Raw genomic sequence first — 24,576 nt, 5'->3', positions numbered from 1 at the left:
CCCGCGCTTTTTAAGCAGTTTTCTGTTACCAAAACCAAAGTAATCACCACTGGCCAATCACATCAAACGAAAACAACGCAAGGTGTGACCACCTTGTCTGCCTGGGATTTCCCACTGCGTCCTGCAAGAAGATGTGGTTCTTTTGGCCATAAAATAAATCGTTTTTTGACGAAGCTTATTCGGTCAAGATGGCTGGATAATGAGTTTCTGAGTGCTTGTGTAATTATGAACCTCGACTGCGATTAAATCCATAAACAGCCAAAAAAGAATTTGGCCAAAATCCGGCGATCTTGACCTCACGTTAGGTTAATACCAAAATGTAACTCACAACGAATCGAACTCTGTTTCATGGTGACTCACGGTGAGGTAGAGGTGTCAATGTCGACAAGAGTGAAAAAGTGAGTGCACTGTCAGTGCGCAAGTGTTCTGTCGCACCTTGAAACGAACGTGACTCTTTGTAACACTTATTGCTCCTTGTAAAACCTAGCGCATTTTCGCTTAATTAACACTGGTCGCGTTTTCGCACGACACTACGACCCACACTGTTACGCAGTTTGGAATAAAGAAGCTTTCCCTGTCGCGTTTTTAAGACAAAAGCTTCTCACATCATGACTTAGTTTATATTTTCTCATCACTGCTGATATTTTATTCATTATATACTTTAAATGTTAGTTTTTAATTTACATCGAACTTAAGAAAAATATATAAAAGCTCAACATAAATAAACATGGTTAAAGAATATCCCCATCACTTTTAAAAACAGAATAAAACAAAAACAAGAGGACGTCATGTGTTGTATCTGCGGTAGGACATCGATATTACAGCTTTGACAAATGTTATTATCATAACTGTATGCATCCTCAAAACGTGAGAGGTAGAAACGTAGCCGTGTAGAAGAGAAAGTTGAAACGAGCGAAGATGGCACGAACCAAAATTGGAAAAGAGATTATTCCTGGGTTCTCAGGGATAACTATGTTTGATTCAACTAAATTGGACTTACTTTGTCATTTATCTTTTCGGTTGAAGTGTTATTGTAAAATACCAAACATCAAAAGACTATCAGATATCATTATAAGTTTATGGTATTTGTCTTAAATGCCTCAGTTCCTTTTTCCACTCAGAGCTTCGTTGTAAACAATCCATCTTGTCCGATAACCAGACGAAAGGAACTGTAATTTTCGATGAGTTTTTATGGGGAATTACTTTAAACCGTTTAATTACGTTCTTTAGAAAAATTAAAATCACAGTTTTCTGATTTTTACTGTGAGCTATTCCAAATTTTACCTTTTCCGAATTCGCCATATCTCTAGTTCAGTGTTTCAACTGCAGAATACTAACCTGAAAAAGTAGACCAGTTTTGTTGTTGTTGTCAAAGTTTCCTGCAGTAAAACGGCTTTCGCTGACAAAACGTCATGAAGTGAGAATGCCGAGCTCCAAACGGACGTCGGCAGTTTCAGTTAACTCTGAGCCACAAAAAGACTCTCAGTTACCAACAGTTATAATTAAACTGTGTTCTTTCGCGTTTCTTTGGCTTCTCCCACTGTGACAGCGAGGCAAGCACGAAAGGCAAAAAAGGCCACTTTCCTTCTACTGTTTTCAAATCTACAGCTGAGTTCAGCTTATTCAACGACTGAAAATGCAAACCAGGGCCTTTCAACTGACAGAAAACTATTTTAAAATCATGAATTCGAGAATTCGCGTTCTCACCGTGGGAGCAAACTACATGCACCTTTAATTTCCATGAATCTGTAAAACTCGCTTCCTTTGATCGTAAATTTCCTATGGAGCTATTTTCATAATCACTCGCTGTCTCACAGCCATATCAATGAAATGTTTTGAATTTGTTTTGTATGGAGAGTTCCCACAAGTAGTTTAAGTAAGCTATTGGCTGTCTAACAATCAGTTTTAATATTCATGAGAAGTAGAAAGTAATCAAAATAGTAAGCGACAGTTATAACAGTGGAGCGCTGTATGTTCATAAAACCTTGGAGGTGTTGTTTTAAAAAATACAAGCAGTGTTAGACAGCTTGGTTCGATATTATTTCTTGCTCAACTGTACGTCAACTCTTTTTTGTGACATTTGCGAGAGGAAATAAACTCCTTTTTCCGCGTTCGTTTTAATTATTTCTCAGCGTTCACGGCGAAGAAATATAGATAATATACACATTTAATCATGATAGGCAAAAAAAAAAAACACACATAGACGTAGGTCGCTCTGCGTTGTGTATAAACATCAGGAGCTCTGGGTAACGTTAACTGGGAAGTAAGAATGTAGCCATATGTTGCAGATTTGACGTCATTTAAGGCGAGGGCGGGAAAATTGACTGCCGCGGAGGTTGAGCCTGTTACTGAAGAATCAGAATGTCAAAAATACATAAATCGATTGCTGAACTGAACTTTTTCTCTGGTCTTTGGTGAATTTTTACACTCTGAACTGAGCAAGATAGCAATATAGAACAATTACGCTGAATTTGATGCATATGGTCGTTTGATATCAAGAATTGTAATTCTCTACCTGGGGTAATGCCGCTGTTTTTAGCCTTCTCTTTGGTTCACTGATTCACAGTTATCAGCTTTATTAAAAACTGGATCATTAGATAAGTTTCCATTGGCTTAATCAGCCATCATGTTATATGGGCCATTATACCACGCTTTACAACTATGAACTATGGTAAGCGCACGCGGAAGTTTTGGGGGCGTTTTTATTTATTTTTTTTTATTTCAGGTTTCTATATTTTGGGGGCCTTTTCTAGTAAGACAACTATTCCACTCACGCTTGTTAGATATGAGATGATTTTAGCCAACTCGGCACTACACGCGCCTTGTTGGCCATCTGCCATCTCATATCCATCGCGCGCTCGTGTAATGCCATCCCAGGAACTATAAAAAGCCACAGAATGTCAAAATTAACTCTACTAGCTATAGCAACGTAGAACTTGATACCAGGGGCGGATCTAGGGGGAGGGTGCAGGGGGTGCGCACCCCTCCCTGGTTGAAACTTTCTTCTTCATATTCGCGTTTAAAATTTGTTTACCTCACCAGTCAATTATGCCATTCCTTATCGGTGTACCCCCTCCTAAGAAAAATCCTGGATCCGCCCCTGGATACGAAACATTTAATCAAAAATGTTTGCGAATGTAAGCGACTGAATAAAGCAGAAAAGCAGCAAAAAAATTTACTGGAGCTTCCAAAAACCGACAGAATTTCGTCCAGAATTTTTAAGTGAAAACAGATTCTCGGCATAAGCTTCGGAAAAACTGTTTCACTCGCTTTCCACACGTCTCACGCCGACGAAAAATAAACGCTGCGCCACAAATTTTACCGCTTTTTCGTATCTTCACTTCATTTAAGTCGCTCCCGGGCCCCGGCTTCCTTACCAATCGGCCACGCTGCCTTGTGAGGAACAGTGTTAAAGAAACGGCTAGAGAAAAGCCCAGCTAATCTACGTCCAAACTCATAAGTGACAACTTTCTGTTATACATTACCCCTTTATGAATAGTTTAATAAATTACATGGAAAAAAATTCGCATGATTTTAATTTCGGACGAAAAAAGTGTCCGAAAATAAAATTATATAAAGTTTTAAGCGTCCGAAATATTTACCGTACAGTATAAGACATTTAAGTGGCTCTGAAGCTCATTGTTCTTTCATGGAGCAACAAACCCTTGTTGAGAAACTGGTTGAGGTACACAAGAATTTGTGTTTTTATATTTTCTCGTCGGTGTATCTGTTAAACCACGAGGGTACGGTAAAGTATCGTTTCTGTTACCTATTATTTTACAGAAGGCTTTTCTGACCAAAGGTACGTGATTGCTTCTAATTTTCATAATACGTGATCCACGCGACTAAACAATTTTAACGAGGCTACTTCCGACAAGACTGAAACAAAATACTGCTAAATAAACCTCCACCATCACAATCATCTAAAACAAATAGATAGGTTTCCTGAGCCAACAGTTGACGCTCCTGTGTAATTAATGTTTACAAAGAAACACAAACCCTTTTCTTCTTTTTCTTTTCAAAATCTACGACGGGTGAATTTTTAATCTAACTAAAATCCAGCTGTAACTCTGGTTTAAAAATGGCTAAGTCTTAGGCAAGAGTTAATATAATAAATTTTTTTCCAGTATTCCATGCTCGCAGTCTTTTAGAAAAATAAATTGAACAAATAGAGGAACAGAAACAATTTCAACTGACAATTGAAAGGATCTCAAAACGATTTCCATAAACAAATAGTCAGACAGAAATATAAACGTTTAATGTGATATGGTGCTATTCTCTGCCAATTTCTTTGACAACGTTCAGATTAGGTCAGTGCGAAATCTTTTCTTTCCAGAATAGCCATTTTTGAATGTTGTCTTCAATATGATTCATCATACTCGACGCAATCAGATCGTTTTGACTGAATGAACGTAAAATCTATGACTATTGGCGTTTGCTACCCAAGAAACTAATTTCAATTGAGAACGTTTTAATAACTTTAAAATCATGTTGAACTCGAGTTGCGCAATAACGGATTCAGAAGGGATCGCCGCTTTCTCCGTCAATGTTCTGTCAGCTCTGTTCGGCAGTTTTGGCAACATCTTGGTCTGTGTTACAGTGTATTCAAGTCCTCGTCTACACAAAGTATGGTGCTACTTTATTTGCAGTCTTTCTGTAGCTGACCTCTCGGTAAATCTTTGTGTACAACCCATGGAAGCGATTCTGACTTTGGAGCGCATGGCAGGTGTCTGTAAACAGAGTTTGCGCGACGCATTCCGCTTAGCTGCGTATATTACTTGTGGCGCTTCTCTTATGAATCTCGCTTTTATGAGCGTGGAGCGCCTGTTAGCAATTGCTTGGCCGTTCAGCCAGCGACAGATTTTAACACGAAGAAGAATTCTTACAACGTTAGCTATAATATGGGGAGTGCCATCTATTCTTGGAATCACCGGTCTAATGGCCGGGAAAGGAACCAGGCTATCGTCATTATTAATCCTTACAGGACTCGCTGGTTGTTACGGTGTTATATTAACCAGTTATGCAATACTTCTTCTACGAACGAGAGCTCATTTCAAAGTGAACAACGTAATGACGTTAACGGTATCGCAATTTGAAATCGAGAACAAAAAGAGCGCGAATTCACCCGGTGTAGAGCGCGTCTCTGAACAGAGGACTGCACAGGCCATTACCAAGAAAAGGCGGGAATCTGAGAAACGTACGGCGAAGACAATTGCTGTCGTAATTACGGTATTTACACTCAGTTGGGTTCCATACGGGTATGTTCTTGTTAGTGACCCGGAACAGCACGTCAATTCATTCTACATATGGGCAGTAGCGATTGGACTGACAAACTCCGCAGTTAATCCTGTCATATATTTCTTTAGTAGCAAAGATTTTAGGGAAAACTCGGAGCGGATTTTACGTGCTACTTTTCGATGTTGAATGACAATCTAGTGGCTGATAATTATCAAAAAGGAACAGTTCCGAGAAGTAACTGAAGCAACTGCAATTTTAAGCTTAAGAACAAGAGTGACTTACTGTAATATCTCTTTTTTAGTCCCCTTCCCCCATTATAACCCTCAGCCGTCATAATAATCCAGGGGTAACCCAACCCTCCCCGTATCTAGCTCCCCCTTTGTCAAAATGATATGCCCGTGCGGCAAGACAATTTCAGTTTCAGGTCGATTTCCTCTTCCAGCAAAAGATATCAAAAATTACATTATTCATATTGTACTTGCAAACTGACTAATGATATATTGTAATCGCTTGTGTCTCTATATTGTTAACTTTCGTTTCAAACTTTCGTTTCAATAAAACGTTCTGTTATCGAGCCCAAAATTTATATTGCAACTGTTTTTGCTCAGGTTCCATGCTGGAACAGCATCCTTGTCTAATACTGTCGAACAGATACGGCCCGTGAATGGCTGAACACGACCCGTACAGGTCGTGAAACAATGGTTTACAAGTCGTACATTTGGTGAATTGTATATATATTAGAGAGACTTAGCGTGTATAGACAAGTCCACGACCCGTACGACTCGTACGGGTCGCGAAACAATGGTTAACGAGTCGTACAGTTGGTGAACTATCATTAGAGAGACTAAATGAAGCTAAATGACTGAATAGCAGGTTAAGAAAATAACCAGCGGGAACAATCACGAGCAAAAAAACCCACGGACATTAGCTAGTCGTCAATTATTAGTCAACCGATCCATAGACTTTATTGATGTTCTCGTTATTGGACAGGAACTACCTTGCAGATTGAGGCTGATGCGGGGAGTCTTTCAAGTGTAAATGACATGAATCTCTTTTCAATGATATTAATCCGCATGAGCCTCCACTACAAGCTATAGTTCCAGATCAATAACGAGAATAAGAATATGGCCTATTAATTAAATATTTGATTCATTAATTTGTTAATTGATCCATCCATAAGAGAAAAACCCTTGTCCCAGCCAGAAGTCGCATTGTTTTTTGTGATATTCCTCTTTGGGAACACTGACGCCATTATCAGTGAAAAGAGCAGTACTTTCTGGATATTCTCTCCACGATTCTTCTTTAACAGTTCCTTTGTAGATGAATTCACCGAGTTCTCTTCTCAGATCCATCATAAACTCCTTATCCTTTTTAGAAGGCTTGTAACTAAGCTCGACCGGGAAACCGAAAAATGCTACCTCGTCCCACATGTGAAACGCAAACGAGGCAGGAAAGCCGAATAGATTTATAGGCGCCGAGGGCCTGTTTGTTACCACATATCTGTAAACGGGACTATGGAAACCCTTCGATGCATTCAGTGCCAGAACGTTATTGGGACAAGTTTCCCTTAGATCGGAAGTCATGGACGAGAAGGCAAATTGAAAAGACTCACCCATGGCCAAGCTATCGTTATACATGTCTAGGACCTTGCTTACTTCGTTTCCTAGAAAAGGTCGCAGTTTTTCTTCAACACGTTTTCTGTATTTTCCATAGCTCGAGTTGGTAAAGGAAACCATCGGCTGAATATCGATCTCTTGTGCTGTTGTTCCAATAATAAGGGGGACATCATTCGCTTTCCCAGTTTCCATGGCGACAAGGGGAGGTTCTGACACGACAGTTCTGTCAACCACTGCAACAGCCCCGTCAAACCGGTTTTTTGTTGGAAGACCCATCAGATCACCCATGCGCCAGAATGGGTACACGTCCCACGGGATAGCATTCTGTATTTGAGTGGGACTTAATTTATACAAGCATTTTCTCTCAGCTGTGGAGCTGCTTCTGTCGCACTTGGAGTGGTTCACGAAGATCTCATTGTCAATGGCTGCATCTTCCCAAGACTTGTTGAAAACAGCCGAGGCACTCATTAGAATTGCACGATGGAAAAGTCCAGATGCACCTGGTGAGGCAAGCAGTGCCACCTCGGACGTACCTCCAGAACTCTGACCGATCAGAGTCACAGATTCTGGGTCACCCCCAAATTTCCTAATGTTTGCTCGCACCCATTTTAATGCCAATATCTGATCCATGAATCCATAGTTTCCTGAGGTCTTGGAGGATGAGACATCTGCTAACGACTTCAAGGCCAAAAAACCAAATGCATTTAGTCTGTAATTGAATGAAACACCGACTATCTCCATATTAGAAACCATTTCTGGAGAGGGATGTAATCCTTTCCAATTCCCCGAGAGATACAACAGGTAACCGCCGTGAATGTAAACTAGAACAGGCAGCAGTTGTTCTGGCGACCTTTCTTTTGGTGTCCACACATTCACAAACAAACAGTCTTCACTTCCAATGACTTTGCTTGGGTCGTTCGGGCTCGCCACATCTTGTTGAACACAGACGCTTCCAAATGTCGTTGCATCTAGAGTTCCATTCCAACATTTGTTTACATCACAAGGGACCGAAGCGTGCCAGCGCCGACTACCGACTGGTGGCTCTGCGTAGGGAATGCCCTTGAACACCACGGCGTCTCCTTCGTATTGCCCACGTACCACACCGCCTCGTATTTCCAGTTGGATTTCCTGAGGCTGCTTCCCAGCTTTTCTGTTCAAGAAGTAAACGATAACGCCTGCAACAATGGCAAGAACCAGAAGCGAAATAATCGTTATGGCAATGATTTTCGTCTTCCTCCTGACTTTAGGTGGTCTCGATGAAAAATATTCTTCCACATCGGATTCATCTTCGCTAGTCATCAAGAGTGGATTTGTTAAATTCGTGTTTCCTCGATTAGCACTCGCTGCCATTTTCACTTTGCAGCGGGACTAATCGGCTGAGATTGCGGACCATTTTACAGTTGTCTGCTCAGTGACCTGGCCTTTGTATGGCAGCGAGGCTAGAGTTGACCTTGTTTTGATACAGACCTCACTGCTTTTGTCATGTAAATGCACCTAGTTGGCATCAGAACAACTTTTACACAACAAGAGCAGTGAGGTCTGTATCAAAACAAGGTCAACTCTAGCCTCGCTGCCATACAAAGGCCAGGTCACTGAGCAGACAACTGTAAAATGGTCTATTCAAGGACGCCTTTTTATCGCCTCATGCATAATTGTATTCATTCTTACCCTAGAGGGTCTTAAAGTGCACTCAAGCGGATCGATTAAGATTTAAATTTATGAGTATTTTTTTGAGTTCTTTGTGAAAAGAGCGCGCCATTGAACACGCAAGACAAGTACTCCAAACAAAGTTCGAAAATCGTGAAAGATTTCCTCCCTCTTGAATAGTTAAATTAATTCAATAAGTTTTTCGAAAAAAAGCGGCCAGGAGTCTTCAGTTTGTAACCACTCAGGACGACAGGTAGAGCCAATTTGTTAGGGTGCGGAACTTGAAATCCGGAGTTTGCGGGATCAAGTCTCGCTGACTAATTCAACTCCTCGGTCATGCTTGTAAATAGCCAACCGGTCTGCCTCCCGCCAGTTGGGATTTTTAATTAAGCCTATTATGTTAATTTGAAATCAGTTATTTCTTTCAGTTTGAGTGGCATGCCTGTAGCTAGTTGTAGCTAAGCGCAGCGATCTCCATAAATATTCAACAACAACAATACAACAGAATGTTTTCTGATACAGTGTAATAATAATTTTAAGAGGGTGTCACAACATATTTTTCGATTACGCAGATGTTAAATGTTCTCTACTCTTGGGCGGAAGCATTTTTAACGCATAAAAAGCCCAAGGAAACTACAACAAGAAGTGAGTGACAAACACCGCAGAGAACGCCAAAAAAAATTCTGAATAATCTTTTTTTGTTCGCGTATCCGAAGGAAATAATAAAACGATTGCCTCGATGTTTAGTGGATTGTACGTAGTCTTAATGACCTTAATGTCCACTGAAGCCTGAGAGTCCACAAGTGGACTTGTACAAGAAATAGCTAGAATTATTCTTGCCGGATTTTTGTGATTGTGCTAGCAGACACCCTATCCTGCGAGTGTTTGGTTTCTCCTGAAAGGGTAACAGACTTCAAAGTTTTATCAGTCATACAAAATTGTTTGCTCAGAATTTATTCTTGCATAAAAAAATTCTTGCATAAAAAATGCAAAAGTCCAATGCAAAAAAAATCGTCCCCAGGGCTACTCGTTTTGAAATGTCCTGACTACTAGAAGCCGGCTATGTGATCAACTGAAGGGGAGGTTTGTTTTGAATTTTTTTACTGTTTCGATGAAGACATCTTCGACGACTAAATTGGCATACATGTATAGTACCTCCATTTAGTATTTCCACAGTCTTCTTGAATGGTATTTTGTTGAAGTTACAAACCAGATGTGATTCAAAAACTTGCACGTGCTATCGAACGAGCTGTTTGGTTTGAACATGCAGAAATCGCAAGATAGAAGAACATTCATTCCATTGCTTGAAGACACTGAGTCCGGAATGGAAGAACGAGATGGTATTCTCCTCAATTACTCAAGCACGCACTTATCCAAACAACGAAAGAGGAGGAAGATTACACTCGCTTTTGTGGCTGTTGTGTTTCTTACTATCCTAGTTGGCCTTCTTTATTATTATTTCTCCCGAAAAGTGAAGGAATATGAGGAAATCATGTCCGACGAGTCGGAGCACATTCAGGTGAAAATTAACGCTGGCGTGGTGCGAGGAAGACTTGAAGGGGACGCTGTTGTGTTTAAAGGTATTCCTTATGCAAAACCTCCAGTTAAAAATCAGCGTTGGAAGGTTCCAGTTGCTTGTGGTGAGCATGTATCAAAAAAATGCTGGAATGGAACTTTTAATGCAAGTTCATTTGGACACATGTGTTGTCAGCCAGATGTGCTGCATACCAAAGACCCAAGCAAAGTTATTGGCAGTGAAGATTGCTTGTTTATTAATGTGTGGACTCCAAAAAAAAGACCCAGTGAAAAACTGCTGCCTGTTTTAGTTTATATTCATGGTGGGTTCTTAATGTTTTCCTCAGGGAATTGGAATGGACTTCATCCGTCTCCGGAATTGGTTTCTGAAATGAAGATAGTCGGTGTTTCATTCAATTACAGACTAAATGCATTTGGTTTTCTGGCTCTGAAGTCATTAGCAGATGTCTCACCTTCCAAGACCTCAGGAAACTATGGATTCATGGATCAGATATTAGCATTAAAATGGGTGCAAGCAAACATTAGGAAATTTGGAGGTGACCCAAAATCTGTGACTCTGATTGGACAAAGTTCTGGTGGTACATCTGAATTGGCACTGCTTGCCTCTCCACGTGCATCAGAACTTTTCCATCGTGCAATTCTGATGAGTGGTTCTGTGATTTTTAACAAGTCATCTGAAGATGCTGCTCGTGACAATGAAGTTTTTGTCAAGAACTCTAGATGTGTCCGAAACACTTCAGTGGCAGAGGAACAATGCTTATACAATTTAAGCGTGAAACAAATAGAGACTGCCATTCCATGGGATGTATATCCTTACTGGGCCATGGCAGATCAAATGGATCTACCAACCCAAAACTTGTTTGATGGAGCAGTTGCTGTAGTTGACAAACTCATTGTGCCGAAGCCTCCTCTCCTTGCTATGATGGCAGGTGAAGCAAACGATGTACCACTGATTATTGGAACCACAGCACATGAGATCAATATTCAGCCCGTAAAGAACTTTGCTAACTCTACATGGGAAGACTATAGCTCATATGTCAAGGCAAAGCTGTTACCCTTTGTCGGTGGAAATGTCAGTCAAGTATTAAGCATGTATAACAAAACTCTTCCTGACGGATCCTCGGCATCGCTTCAGTTTGCATACACATCAATGGCTTCTGACATACGACTTACTTGTCCTAATAATGTTTTGGCTCTAAATGCATCTAGAGCCTTCAATAGTTCTGTCTACAGATATATTGTGACCAATGCTCCTTCATCGCCAATAAATTTAATTGGATTTTCAGCCACATTTGCCATCCACATGTGGGACCTTGTTGCACTGTTTGGTTTCCCACCTGCATTCCATTATAACCCCTCACCTAAAGACCTGAGATTCATGAGAAACCTCAGAAGAGAATTTGGTAAATTTATTCATGACGACTTAAAAGATTCTTATTGGAAACAATACCCTGAACACACAGCTCTTTTTACAAACAGTGGCGTGAAGGTTCTCAACAAGGACGGATACCACAAACAGGAGTGTGATTTCTGGCTTGATAATGGATTCTTCTCATACGCGTGGATAAACTAAAAGTAACGTTACAAATGACACGACTGAGCATTCAGATACAGAGAGAAATAAATTAAGCATAAAATTGGCTAGATTGAAAGCTCTCTCTACCCATGAACTGTCTAACTCAATTAAGTTTAACTCTGTGGTGATGACTGTGGATTCAGAATGGATAAACTAAGAAAAACTTTACAAACATCATGACTGACTATACAGATGCAGAGAGAAATAAATTAAGCATACAAATAGGCTTGATTGAAAGGTCCCTCCACTCATGAACTGTCTAACTCAATTAGGTCTAAATTTGAGGTGATGGCTATGGATTCAGACAGGATGCAAAAGCACAAAGTATAACACCTTAGAGGTAGCAAGATCGAAACTCTGTAATTTTGTTCAAAGTTTATGAGAAACTCGATCATCTACTGGGGTGCTGTACTTTGGAACACTGTATCGAGGTACTATTGTAATAATTTCAAGCAATTCTATGCCAAAGTTAGAAAAGACATTTTTATTAACCCTTTCCCCTTCCCCCTGCCCCTCCAAAGCGAATGGCACTTTTTCCCAAATTGGCAAATAAAGACACTCTGCCTGTGTACAATATGCCATTTGAAAGCCACTGATCAGCTTATTTAAGAATTGACATCAGCAGCTATGAAGGAGGTAGACATTTTAAGAGAAATTGGTTTAAAATGTAAAAACGAATCTCTTCAAAAATGTATCAACTTTCTACTATATTAGGTATACCCCTGAACTATAGCATATTTAGCACTGAGGTCTTAGTGCATAATGTGAAACAAGTCTTGCATTCTATTTGCATCCCAAAAAAAGAACTAAAAAGTTGTGGGGTTGGTCAACCATGTCTTAGATAGGAGGGGGTCACAATTTTATGACTTCAATGAGCAGATCTTCACAAGACAATTTTTGTGGCAAAAATTCATAGAAATCATTAAAATAATATATATATTCACAAAGTTATGACGTTGTGTGCCAATTGGCATTCTTCGGGAGTCAATGCAACCTTGATTCAAATGCAAAGTGAGAAAGTAACTTTTGTCAACGTGAATAAATACGTATATAATTATTATATACCTATTTATTCACATACACGTATTTATTACTATCATTACTTTACATGCTAATGTGTTTTTGTTAATTTTTAGCTAGATACGTGACCCTACAAACAAACCTGTTGCTTTAATCAAAAGGATTGTTGTGGTTGATGCAAGAATTAAATGTTATTCCCAGACACCAGTGGTGTAATATTCCCAATAGATTGTGACATCTGTAGAAAAACCATTGCCATTTTATGTGGCTTAGAAAATTTCCTATTTTCTTTCAGCCAATCATAATCTAGAATTACAATGTGTAATTTGCACTGGTGTTACACTTTTTGCACTGGTGTTACACTTCAACAGCACTGCTCTCAGCCAATCAGAATCGAGTAATTTTTTCATGCATATTATTATCAAAGGTAAAAACAACTGATAACGCAAACAGCTTACTAAAGTTGGCGGAAACAAAGTTTTACAAAGTAGTCGGCCTCGCGCCGCCATGTTTGTTTCGAGTTTTGGAAACTTTAAATCTCGCGCGCTATCTCGCGGCCCCTCGGTTGATCGCGTGATGCCTCGCGCTGAAGTGCGCGTTAGAGCTCAGGCGTATCACGGAAATATTACTGTTTTGAGCCACACCCAAATTACTATGAAAGTGTAATACAATCTCGTACTCAGGACTTCTGACCCTTCGGTGAAAACAGACCTGGGTACGAGGTTAGCGAAAGTGAGCGGTCAACTACAACACTGGCTAAAAATGTGAAGTGACAAAATTCACTGTATCAGTAATTTGAATCAATTAGTTCAAAACGATCCGATGAAAGTACAGGCGGTGGAGACGAACACGATTGGGTGGGAACCCAAAATCATCATCACCAATATATTCCCTATCCAAACATTTACGCTCGGCCTCAGCTCCCTTCAAATCTAATTAAGTATCGGGCTTTCAGATGAAAAAAGTAGTAAAAAGTAAGTTTTGTCGGTCAACGAAACCATGATAATATCCTTGAGTTTGTGCAAACATAAAATTGCATTCGTTCCCAAAATCTAAACACAACTAGAGCGCCCTTGTCGTTTTAGCACAGAATCAACGTCAGAGCATATTTTGTTAATTGTTGTTCTTAGTAGCTAAAAAATAAAGTAGAGTAGAATTGCAATTTATCTGTTCATTTCCGCATGAAATCTAACCACAAACAAGGCCCTTGTCGCTTCAGCACAGAATCAGCGAAAGAAATGCTTTGTTAACTGCCATTTTAATTGCATAAAAATAAAGTCAATGTCAAGTAGAAAAATTGTCCAATAACTAAGCACGGAGGCGTACATGCAGATGCTCTTTGCGCTCGTCACGCAGTCTTCGTGGGAAGGAAGATTGCCTGAAGAACTAGACGAAAATCTTTCGGATATGAAAGTTTCGTAGGAATAGTTCAAGTTTTCCAATTACATCTAGAAGCAAACATCTGAGTGAGCGTTTACCATATTTTGTACTGAGTTTTATGTAATTAAACCTGGCTGAAATATAAGTTGAAAAAAGCTTTAAAGGTCAATTAGCGGCGGTCAACAAAGTGCATCGTATGCAGGAAATTAAATTACTTTCAATAAGCTTGAGCGGGTAATAATCGGCTTGTAATATTCTTGATTAGATCATTATCTGCTGATCCCAGGTTTGAAATACCAGTCGAACTTGTATATAACGGCCCTGTATATGTATTAAGCGGACAACCCCTATCTAAGCGGCCAGTTTTCAAAGTCCCGATTTTCTGCTCATCCAAATGCTTGTTTTTTTTATTGTTATGTTTAAAATGCGATCCATCATCACGTTTTGTTAGGAACTGTAAGTAATACTGAGAAATATAGTACCGTACAACGTAGAAGAGTAGAGGACAATTAATTGCACCGTACTTTTACACGATGTTACGCATATTATACCGTTAAGTAACAAGTTGGCACTGAACTTTGTTTAAAGTATTGATCGCTTGAAAGAGTGTTGATTGTCCTATTGTTTCCTTGCATGAAGAATTTTTGATTGATACGCCCTGGATACGCCTTTCAAATTGACTTTAGACCATGCCCAGTGAGTATTTTTAGGATAGGCCATCTTTTAAGCGGCCAGTTTGAGACTTCGACAAAAAAATCACGATCACCACCCCCTCCTCTTGCAAAAAGGGACATTAGCGTTCTGGGGCCCGTTTCTCGAAGGTCCCGAAAAGTTTTCGCACCCGGAAAGCCGTAGCAAAATCTCAAACCTTATGATTACAGAGCTGTTTTACTTACATACATGTATTCTTAATATGACCAGAAGTTCCCTTCACACAAGAAGTTTCAGGCCTATACACCTTCCTGTTTCTCGATACAGATGAACTAAAAATGGTTTTTCGGGGCAGAAAAGATTCCGGGGTTTTCGAGAAACGGGTGTTCAAAACCCGGTAAAGTTAACCCACGGTTAGCGAGAATTTTGATTTCAAATTTGCAACTTTTTGGTAAGGTTTTCTGTTTATTTTGTTTGTCCTTCAGTTTTGAGGTTGAATAATTTCAAACTACACAAAACATAAACACTGAAAAGCATTTTTAAACCAAAAAAATTGATACTTCGTTTAACTTTTAATCCTGGGTTTGTGTTAACCGGCTTTCGAACAACCCGGCCCATGTTTTGCAATTGATTTCGGGGAGAGTGTGTGTATGTTGGAAAGAGGGAGGGAGGTTCATCTCTTTGGTCCTTCCAAGAATAACAACAATTCCATGTTTGTTTCCCAGTCCTGTCTGATTATTACTCCGCGAATAAGTTTTGGAAGTTTGGGTACAAGTTGTTGACCAATCAGGTGCAACCACGATGGAGTGCGCCAACACTGAAAATGAGCTGCGGTTCACTTCTTTAGAACAGAGAGGGAAACAGAAAATTAAGGCAAAACATCGGCCGGTGTCAGTCAGAAAATGTGTAGTTTCGGCCAACTTTTTTCGTCTTTACATTTAATTTTCATCAGCCTGGAACTTAAGATAATCGGTGAGTCCTTTAAAACTAGCAGATTATCTTTCGGCGGCCTTACGGGTTAGGATTTTGTAGTGAATCAGTAGAAGAGTTAGTCGATGACGTGCCTGTTAAATCCCATTTCATCTTGCAGGAGTTTCCAGCAAACTTTCGGCATCAGAGATTGAAAATCATCTTGAACACGGCAAGAAATTGCTTGCAAGTGGACAGTTAAGCGATGCTTTAGTGCACTATCATGCAGCAGTAGGTAAGTGGATTTTATTGCGGTAAAATCATATGAACATTGACTCTCCAAATTGATTTAATTTTTACTTGTCTAAATTTATGATGTCAGTTTCATTACCGGTCAGTAAAATTCTCTACATTAGAGAATTATCAGCTCTAGGTTGTAGATAAATAAAACTGCAACGTGATTTAACAATCTAACTTTGCTACAGAAAATCAAATTATGGTATAGGTGTTGAAAATACTCGATCACTCGCGATCCGCGATCATCTGGGACTTTCTTTCAATAAATTTGTTTATACCGGCGAGTGTAACGTAACGTTTTGTTTTGAAACTCGGTATTAGAATTATTTCAGAAACAGAGAAAAGTGATATTGCTTGAAGCATTTAATATTCCACCTCTGTGGGAAAAGCGCTATATTTTAATTTCTCGAAACGAGCCTGTCGTAGAAGTTTGAATGTTATAATTTGATACGTCCCGGAATGACTCACATAATTCTAGTTCTAGATTGTTGTCAAGTGGAACCCGCATCTTTTTGAGGCATTAGTAGGTTTTGTGGCATGCATTTGAAGTATGCAAAGAAGAAAAGTCTTCGTATTATATAAAGGTACTCGCTTCCTTGCATCATCTTTCGCCGGGTCAAAATAATTTGCGCGAAACTTAATTAAGAAGGCGACCAATAGAATGATGCCAAGCTTTGTTTTTATTAATTGATTTGCAAAGAACGTGACTTAATATGTACAGAAACATTAATTTTTTCTATAGATCTGCTAGTCCTCAATATGCTCAAATGTGTTTTGTTGTTCAAAATATCTGGATAAAAGCAAGCCTATAATTTTTAGAAATATAACACATTAGATTTTTTTGGACGACATTGTTCAGTCGTCCATCGACCATCTTCAGTTTTGAGTTAAATTACTTTGCAAGTTACATTTGATTTTATAATAACTATAAAACAATAACAGTAACAAAATAACATACAACAAATTAGGAGTCTGATAACAATAGCAAAAGAAAACAAACGGTTATACTGTAGTAACGAGCTAATTAGAACGAGAGAGTTCAATTGGCACAACATAACAGTTACTGTTTTTCTAAGAAGGTTTTTCCCAGTGAATATGCAAGGCTTTTTTTTAATCTTGACTTGGCATTTAGTGGTCATATGTTATTATATTTGAAAATAACAAGTGTATTGCTTATTTTTGTTTCCCTGTTTGTTTCAGAGGGAGATCCAGATAATTTTCTAACATACTTTAAGAGAGCAACAGTATTACTTGCCATGGGCCGTTCAAAATCTGCTTTGCCTGATTTAGATAGAGTCCTCGAGCTAAGACCTGACTTTTTCCAGGTATGATAGTTTCCTGGTTTAGAGGGTGAAAAGGGTGGGGATGCTATTTTACATCCTGTTTCTTTCTTTTTTTTCAAATCTATGTTAACATGTAAAGCTTCTTTACATCCCTTCACTTGTGTCTTCATTTTATTTTGAAATTATTCATCAAACAATTTGCAGTTCAGTGGAACCTCCAGTAATGGTCACCTCTGTACAACCGCCACTTGTTTGGTCCCAGCACACAGTCCATACATTCACTCTTATTTCTACCTCTCTACAGTGGCCACCTCTCCACAATGACAACGGCCACTGAAGCGTGTCCAAACTGCCAAAATAACCCCTCAAAAATGGCCAGTTAATCACCGACTGATGATCAGTGTATGCAAAACCTCATATTTTTTATTGTAAAAGGTCAGCAAACTTGATCTTTACCATGCGCTGTTAGTCTCTGTTTCTGTCAAGTGTCTGTTTGATTTATATACTCTAAATAAGTATTTTTTGAAAAAAATGTGGACCCCCCAAAAAACAGGTGCCATATTACATGTTCAACTGAACTTTTCTTTCATTTGTGGAGCACATGTGGTATAATGTCACTTCTGGTTTTGACATCCCTTTAAACAGAACTTACAAGAGGTGCATGTAAAAGTAATATTGTCAATATAAATGTAAAAGCCAGTGAGTAACTGACACAGGAACATCTCTAAATTAGAGCAATTGACTGAAAATGCAACCAAAATACAACAGTGAACGAGTAAAGAAGAAATACATGTGTTCAAATTTTTTCAGGGCTTTTTTAGTTATTAAAAATCTATTTTTGTTTGAACAGGCACGGTTACAAAGAGGGAATGTTTTACTTAAACAAGGAAGGTTAGATGAAGCACACATTGATTATGAGGCAGTGGTAAGACTTGATTTTGTAGTTCATGAAATTAATTAAAAGAAAAAGAAGATGTCATTTAAATGAGGGTAAATTACTACAAATCTCTTTTCAACCTTAATTAATGGGTCAATGTTCTTTTCAGTTACACAAAAATCCAGATAATCCAGATGCACTGCAACAGGTATGAAATTGAAATGTTCTGTTGAATGGAAGAAATGTAAAACTATTGTATGTGCTGTTTTCCCTGTTTAGTTACATTTTTTTTGTTTATCTGTTTTTTTTCTGTCAGTTAAGTGTAATAGATCCCATCAGAAGAGAGATTACAGAAGCAAGAAATGCTGTTAATATGGGAGATTACTCAAGAGCTATTGAGTTACTGGGAAGAGCAATAGAGGTACCATAGTTGTCACTTCATAGAGTAGATCTTATTAAATGAGTTTGTAGTCCATATGTAGGAGATGGTGAATAGTCTTTCAAAAATCATGGGCCTTGCGATTGTATTTCTGTCGAATTTCACAGATCTTGCAGTCCTTGTTTTAGCAGTTATGTGCATCTCCCACTCTCTGTTTTTTTTTCTCAGTCTTGAATTTTTACAAGACAAAGAAAGTCTTTGAGTCCCTATTTGTTTGTTTGTTTTTATTAATGATATCTGAAGAACATCTTAGAGTCTGAACATCTCATAGTCGTATTTAAAACACTATGAAGTCTCAGTCTAGCAATTTTTAAATTGCTAGACTGAGACTTCATAGTGTTTTGGGCTCGCAAAGAAAAACGCTAGTCTTGGGTTCTCGCAAAGTCTCGCACTTACCATTTACCAGCCCTTATATGTGAACCAAGTTTTTGCCATTAATTTATGGCGCCAGCATTAACCATGTGAGCCATAAATTGATGGGAAAAAAGTAGGTTGAAACTTAGGTCTTGTTTAAAAAGTGTTACCAGACCAGCATAACATCAACAATTTAAATTAGTTACTGATGAAGGAATTTCCTACCCCATCTTTAAAGAAACAAGACTCATCCTGTAAGACACATAAATTTTCTGTTTTCTCACAGGGCATGCCTCCTGGTTTCTTTGTAGTGATTACTTTTTAGCAATTCTCTGTCAAGAAGGTTAATAAATTCCATGTCCCCACTACAAGAATGAAATTTAGGAGGTGACTATTCTTTGGCTTCCAGGTTGCCCCATGGGATACTGAGCTAAGAATAATGAGAGCTGATTGTCATGAAAATATGGGAGACTTCATCAGTGCAATTTCAGACATCAAGTGAGTCTTTTGGCTACTTTAGGTATTCTCTATAAGTTTTTTTAAAGGCTACGTTACATGAACTAATCACTAGATTAGAAATGAATTGAATATGTGACCTGAGTTTGCTAACTCAATCAATGTTTAGGATGAACAAAACTCAATCAATGCTTAAGTGACACATTCACAAAGTCAGCTTCAGTCAGTGGTGCGCCTCAGGATTCTGGTCTTGTAAATCGTTAGTTCTTGGATACATACCCTCTATCCTGAATCAGAAAGGATTGCATCCATTTAGGCCACCAGCAACTGCCTGTCTTACATCTAGAACCCATTTTATGAAATAAATACTTAATTCTCAATGGAAAGTTTCAAAAAATATCCATACCTTCTACACAGAAGGGATTTTTTCTAAAGCCCTCCCCAACCCTATGGAAAATCTTCATACATTTCTTTAAATGTTTTAGTCTTGCATATGTCGTCCCCCCCCCCCCCCCCCCACCCCCATGCCCAGGAAATTCCAATCCCCTCTGTGGGGAAGTATGGGTGTTTTCTGGAATTGTGCAATAGATACCACATATTATTATTGTTTATTCAAATGTACAACCATCGAATATTTGTAACTGAAGACTGAGGATGACATAAGAATGTCGAAACATTTATTGTAAAATGAAAAATTTTGTTTCCTTTTTAAAAATTGTATATAATTAAGGTTACCTTATTTACTGTTAAGATGTTTCTGCATCCTTCCTCTGAGCATACAATGCCCCAGGCTGGTACTAGTAGTTAACAGTTTGTGGTTTACCTTTACAGGCCGACCACCAAACTTATACCTGACAATACAGCAGCTTACCTTAGACTCAGTGAATTGCATTATGAAATGGGAGAACTAGAGGATGCATTGAGGTAAGGAATAAAGGTTCCCCGTTTAAATGAAATGTGATATTTACACACAGGCTTATTAAGAGCTAGTCTTTGCCCATATATCTAGTGTTTTTCTTTTGAACATTCCAGGGAAATTCGAGAATGTCTCAAGCTTGATCCTGATCACAAAGACTGCTTTCCTTTCTACAAGGTGTGTACAAGTCCAATTTTGTTAAGTCAGGTTTGGTAAAACCCAAGATTTTACATTGTCTTTCTGTATGGTTGTACTCAGTACAGTCAAACCTCCGCTAGCAAACACCCATCATAAGCCGACTCTTTTTCTGGTCCCAAAGGTCTCCACTTACAAGAGGTTCAACTGTAGTTTTTTCTAGCATTCAGTTCAAGACAATATTCCTAAATTTTCTATCTGACAACAGACAACAAAACCTGAATGTCCCCTTGTGGATTATTTTCCAACATTTTCGTTCAGTTGTTATTTCGCTTTTTATTGCCACGTAACTTATATTCCCCATTAAGAGAAGAATTGGAAATTGTCAGTAGCACTGTTTTTTTTAACTGATTCGCAAGTCAGTGTCTGAGATGACAGTTTGCAGATTTGATACAACACAGACAAGAATTGTCTGTAGATGTACAGGATAGTGCCTCTGATATGACGTACAATCCTGGCGAAAAGTCCTTGGGACACTTGACAAAATGCCAACTGGTGACACATTATTTTGAAGTGGGAAGTCCAATCCCCCTGCGGCCCAAAGCAATGTAGGGATGGGGAGGTGAACAGAAACACCATGTGTTGGCAAAGGTACAGAGTGTGCAAGACTTTTAACCAGGATTGTGCATTTATAACACCCAGGAAAGTTGAAGGGAAACCCGACATAAATAAAGAAAACAATGAATTAATATTACTAATGAATACAATAAGGAATGATAAGGTCTTGCCCTAGTAAATGAATAAATTGTAGTTCATATTATTTTATTGTTCACATTGTTTTTTTTGTAGAAACTTAAAAAGTTGAATAAACAAATGCAAGCAGCTCAAGATCTGATCAACCATGGAGAGTAAGTTATCATGAATGTTAGATATGCTTTTGACGAATAGATCAGTTTTCAACTGAGTGTCGAAAGTAATCAGGGAATTACTTTGGTTTTGGTTTTGGTTTTGGTTTTGGTTTTGGTTTTGGTTTTACTACGGTTTGAGATTGGCTGAGTAGTCTAATTAGTAAGTTAATGGGCTATTTATTCACTAACAGAGCATGAAGCTCTTTCACGTGTACTTGTGAACTTATAATTTAATGGTTACCAGTGATCTTACCTGACTCTTTCTTGACACAGATATGAAGAAGCGGAATCCAAACTGAAACAAACACTCAAAACAGAGTCTAAAGTCCCTTCTCTTGTGGGCAAGGCTAGACGACAACTCTGCCATTGTTACGTCAAGGTGAGCCTTCCCTCTCATTCTTAACACATAAAAGTCACGAGCTGTGTTGTATCTTGCCTGCTCGGCTTTTCCCCAGGCCATGACCGCAAATTCGTGTGCCGTCACTGGGACATAACGCCGCACACGTCACTCAAGGATCATGGCGAAGTAAAAGAGGCTTATTGGCAATAGTTGATTGCACGGAGTTGTTGCTACAACCATGGACAAAAGTCTTGGGACAAATTTGCACTTTTGGCGCTTTTGCGTACCCGCCAGGCGCGAAAACAACTTCACCTGCGTAACCTCGTCCCCCCACCCCCCATACAATGTTGAAAACTAGTACGTGCAATTTCAGCTGATTTTCAACATTATGTTGGAGGGGAGGGGGGGGGGGGGCAGCAACCCGTTTATAAAGGATATAGCAGCGTTTTCTTCATACTTCAGTTCTAAAACACAGATAATCCGTTACATTACGTAAGTGTCCCAAGGACTTTTGTCCACGACTGTAGGTAACAGGACTTGATGGCGACTAGCTGACGACACAACATTTCGGAATGGTCGTGAAGTTTCTGATTGGATGAAAAGACTCGGAAACTCTTCGGGTCATCTTCGTATCGCACTGGACTGTTCAAACGACGACAGTTTTAAGATGTTTTCTCCTTTAAATTTTACTTTTCGTTGTCTTGATTTTCAGCTTGAAAATCCCAGCGATGCTATCATACAGTGCAACGAAGCGTTGAAAATTGACGAAAATGATGTTGACGCTTTGTGCGACAGAGCGGAAGCACACATGCTGAATGAAATGTATGATGAAGGTACGAAAATGCCATTTTTTAATCTCTACTTTCATGTTCCTTTTACCATTGCTTCTCTTTCATTTCGCTTTACTGTCGATATTTTCGATTGTGATTTGCGTTGAGGTCTCTTTCGACGTTATTCTTTCTGTTGGGTTGTCTTCTCCTTAACCAAACAAAAACAAATTGCTTTGGAAGAAGAGGTCAAAGCAGCTACACGTGTGGATGACACGTGCTACATGTGTGAATGGCATGTGCTACATGTGTGACTGGCACGTACTACACGTGTGAATGGCACGTGCTACATGTGTGAATGGTACGTGTAGCTGTATGATATTTGATTGGTCGTAAATTTTGGAAAACTTACTGACAGAAATACGGGAAAACGTAATCTGAGATAAGGCACGGTTCAATCCTGTTTTCTGCGCGTCCATTTTTTTCGCGCATTTTTTTTCCCCCTTAATAAACGAACCTGGAAATAAAACAAAACTCGCAATGTGCTTTGTTTGTGCTAACTTTCGAGCAACCTGGCCCTATCCTCCACGTAAGGAAAAGGAACTTAACTAAACTATCGACCACTTTTTTACCCACAGCCGTAGCGGATTACCAGAAAGCAAAGAATATTAATGAACATTTACACAAGGTAAGCTGATCAACACCTATCTTCTCTTTAAAATATCAGTACATCATCAAGCAGACAGGTGGCAAGAATTTAGTTAATCGTCAATTAGGGGATATTGTCTCAAGTCGTAAGTAACTACGAGTCTTTGGTAGTTCAGGCAGCATCCACACTACGCCGGAGAAATTTGAAAACGCAGCTTTATTTCTACGGTTAGGCCTACCATCCACACTAATCCGTCATGAAAACGGAGCTAAACCGGAGGAATTTGAAAACGCTGGCTTTTCGTTTTCTTGTGGACGGAAAACATTTTGAAAACGGAGCTTTTCGAAAACGATGACGTCACGACAGTCATGTGATTTCCCTGACCGAGTTTGTTCCTCAAACACAAATCCAAAATGGCCGATGATTGTTGCGTTTTCAAATTCCTCCTTAGTGTGGGCGGAAAACATTTGATGCCTTTTCAGAATGAAACCTCCGTTTTCAAATACCTCCGGCGTAGTGTGGACCGTGGGGCTTCAGTTTTTGGATCAACTAAACGTACTTGGAAGGAAGAGACAAGTGCAAATTCTGTCAAGAACAGAATATTTTGACAACCGCTGGCTTGTGACGCGGCTTCCTTGAATGTTGGGAGTTTACGAAACCACGACGGCGACGCCGAGGACAACGTCGATTAAAAAATGAATTTATATTTTACCCACGAATCTCGCGATACTCTAAAGTCATTTACTTTGTTTATCACTGTCAAACCTATCGCAAAACTAAATCCGGAACACAGCGATAAATTTGAAATAAAAATTTAAAAAGTTAGTCATGGTTCACGTTCTCCAGACTACGCGAAATTTGGTCATTTCAGGTTGTTGTTTCGCAGAGGACGGCAAAGAAACTTACCAAGAATAGACCATTTTACAGTTGTCTGCTCAGTGACCTGGCCTTTGTATCATAGCGAGGCTAGAGTTGACCTTGTTTTGATACAGACCTCACTGCTTTTGTTGTGTAAAACAAGTTGTTCTGATGCTAACTAGGTGCATTTACATGACAAAAGCAGTGAGGTCTGTATCAAAACAAGGTCAACTCTAGCCTCGCTGCTATACAAAGGCCAGGTCACTGAGCAGACAACTGTAAAATGGTCTATTATAACGCACGTGCACAGCCATTGTACTACTCATTAATTCTTCTGTTCAGTGACGTTCCCGTTGCCGTCGTGTTTTCGTAAACTCCCTAGTGACTTTTCTAACCAAACATACAGTGACGTATTTAAAACTTATCTTAATAGTTGTGTATCGGTTTAAATCGATTGCAGGTCCAAGAAGGTCTTGACAGAGCGCAAAGACTACAAAAGCAGTCCAAGAAACGGGATTACTATAAAATATTGGGATTGAAAAGGTAAGTTTATTTATGTCGACTTTGATAGTTGGTGTAGTTTATTTAAAGAAAGAACAGCATTCAATACTAGGAACCTGTTTATTTGTTTTCAGGTCAGCAACGAAGAAGGAAATCATGCGGTCGTACCGAAAACTCGCTTTACAATGGCATCCTGATCATTATGAAGGCGACGATAAGAAGA

General features: G+C 39.1%; 4 protein-coding genes across 5 annotated transcripts in view; 3 read left to right on the top strand and 1 right to left on the bottom strand.

The window, feature by feature from the left end:
* The first annotated feature begins 4,099 nt into the window (after positions 1-4,099).
* LOC145491841 (alpha-1A adrenergic receptor-like) lies at positions 4,100-5,429 on the top strand. The gene has a single exon (XM_081471120.1). The coding sequence runs from the start codon at positions 4,489-4,491 to the stop codon at positions 5,422-5,424; it is 936 nt and encodes a 311-aa protein (XP_081327246.1). The 5' UTR covers positions 4,100-4,488; the 3' UTR covers positions 5,425-5,429.
* A 429-nt stretch (positions 5,430-5,858) lies between these two features.
* On the bottom strand, positions 5,859-9,123 carry LOC145491831 (para-nitrobenzyl esterase-like). The gene has a single exon (XM_081471108.1). The coding sequence runs from the start codon at positions 8,202-8,204 to the stop codon at positions 6,399-6,401; it is 1,806 nt and encodes a 601-aa protein (XP_081327234.1). The 5' UTR covers positions 8,205-9,123; the 3' UTR covers positions 5,859-6,398.
* A 450-nt stretch (positions 9,124-9,573) lies between these two features.
* LOC145491830 (carboxylesterase-like) lies at positions 9,574-12,829 on the top strand. Of its 2 annotated transcripts, XM_081471107.1 has the most exons (2): positions 9,574-10,081; positions 10,364-12,829. In XM_081471107.1, the coding sequence occupies exons 1-2, from the start codon at positions 9,766-9,768 to the stop codon at positions 11,608-11,610; spliced, it is 1,563 nt and encodes a 520-aa protein (XP_081327233.1). In that variant the 5' UTR covers positions 9,574-9,765; the 3' UTR covers positions 11,611-12,829. The 2 variants fall into 2 exon arrangements, with proteins under 2 accessions (XP_081327233.1, XP_081327232.1); XM_081471106.1 differs by having other exon boundaries at positions 9,574-12,829.
* Positions 12,830-15,260: 2,431 nt separating this feature from the next.
* Positions 15,261-24,576, top strand: part of LOC145491836 (dnaJ homolog subfamily C member 3-like) — an 11,307-nt gene continuing 1,991 nt past the window's right edge. The window contains exons 1-15 of the mRNA XM_081471113.1: positions 15,261-15,636; positions 15,755-15,868; positions 17,071-17,195; positions 18,004-18,078; positions 18,200-18,238; positions 18,347-18,451; positions 19,233-19,321; positions 20,111-20,203; positions 20,312-20,372; positions 21,180-21,238; positions 21,512-21,617; positions 22,291-22,411; positions 22,984-23,033; positions 24,313-24,395; positions 24,488-24,576. The exon at positions 24,488-24,576 is cut by the window's right edge and continues 57 nt beyond it. Coding sequence (XP_081327239.1) covers positions 15,567-15,636; positions 15,755-15,868; positions 17,071-17,195; positions 18,004-18,078; positions 18,200-18,238; positions 18,347-18,451; positions 19,233-19,321; positions 20,111-20,203; positions 20,312-20,372; positions 21,180-21,238; positions 21,512-21,617; positions 22,291-22,411; positions 22,984-23,033; positions 24,313-24,395; positions 24,488-24,576 — 1,279 coding nt within the window. The 5' untranslated portion in view covers positions 15,261-15,566. The remainder of the gene's footprint in view (positions 15,637-15,754; positions 15,869-17,070; positions 17,196-18,003; positions 18,079-18,199; positions 18,239-18,346; positions 18,452-19,232; positions 19,322-20,110; positions 20,204-20,311; positions 20,373-21,179; positions 21,239-21,511; positions 21,618-22,290; positions 22,412-22,983; positions 23,034-24,312; positions 24,396-24,487) is intronic.

The sequence above is a fragment of the Orbicella franksi genome, chromosome 7 (assembly GCF_964199315.1).
Source record: "Orbicella franksi chromosome 7, jaOrbFran1.1, whole genome shotgun sequence".
Classification (NCBI taxonomy): domain Eukaryota; kingdom Metazoa; phylum Cnidaria; class Anthozoa; order Scleractinia; family Merulinidae; genus Orbicella; species Orbicella franksi.
Note: the sequence above shows the minus strand (reverse complement) of the source record. Positions and strands in the feature narration are given on the sequence as shown.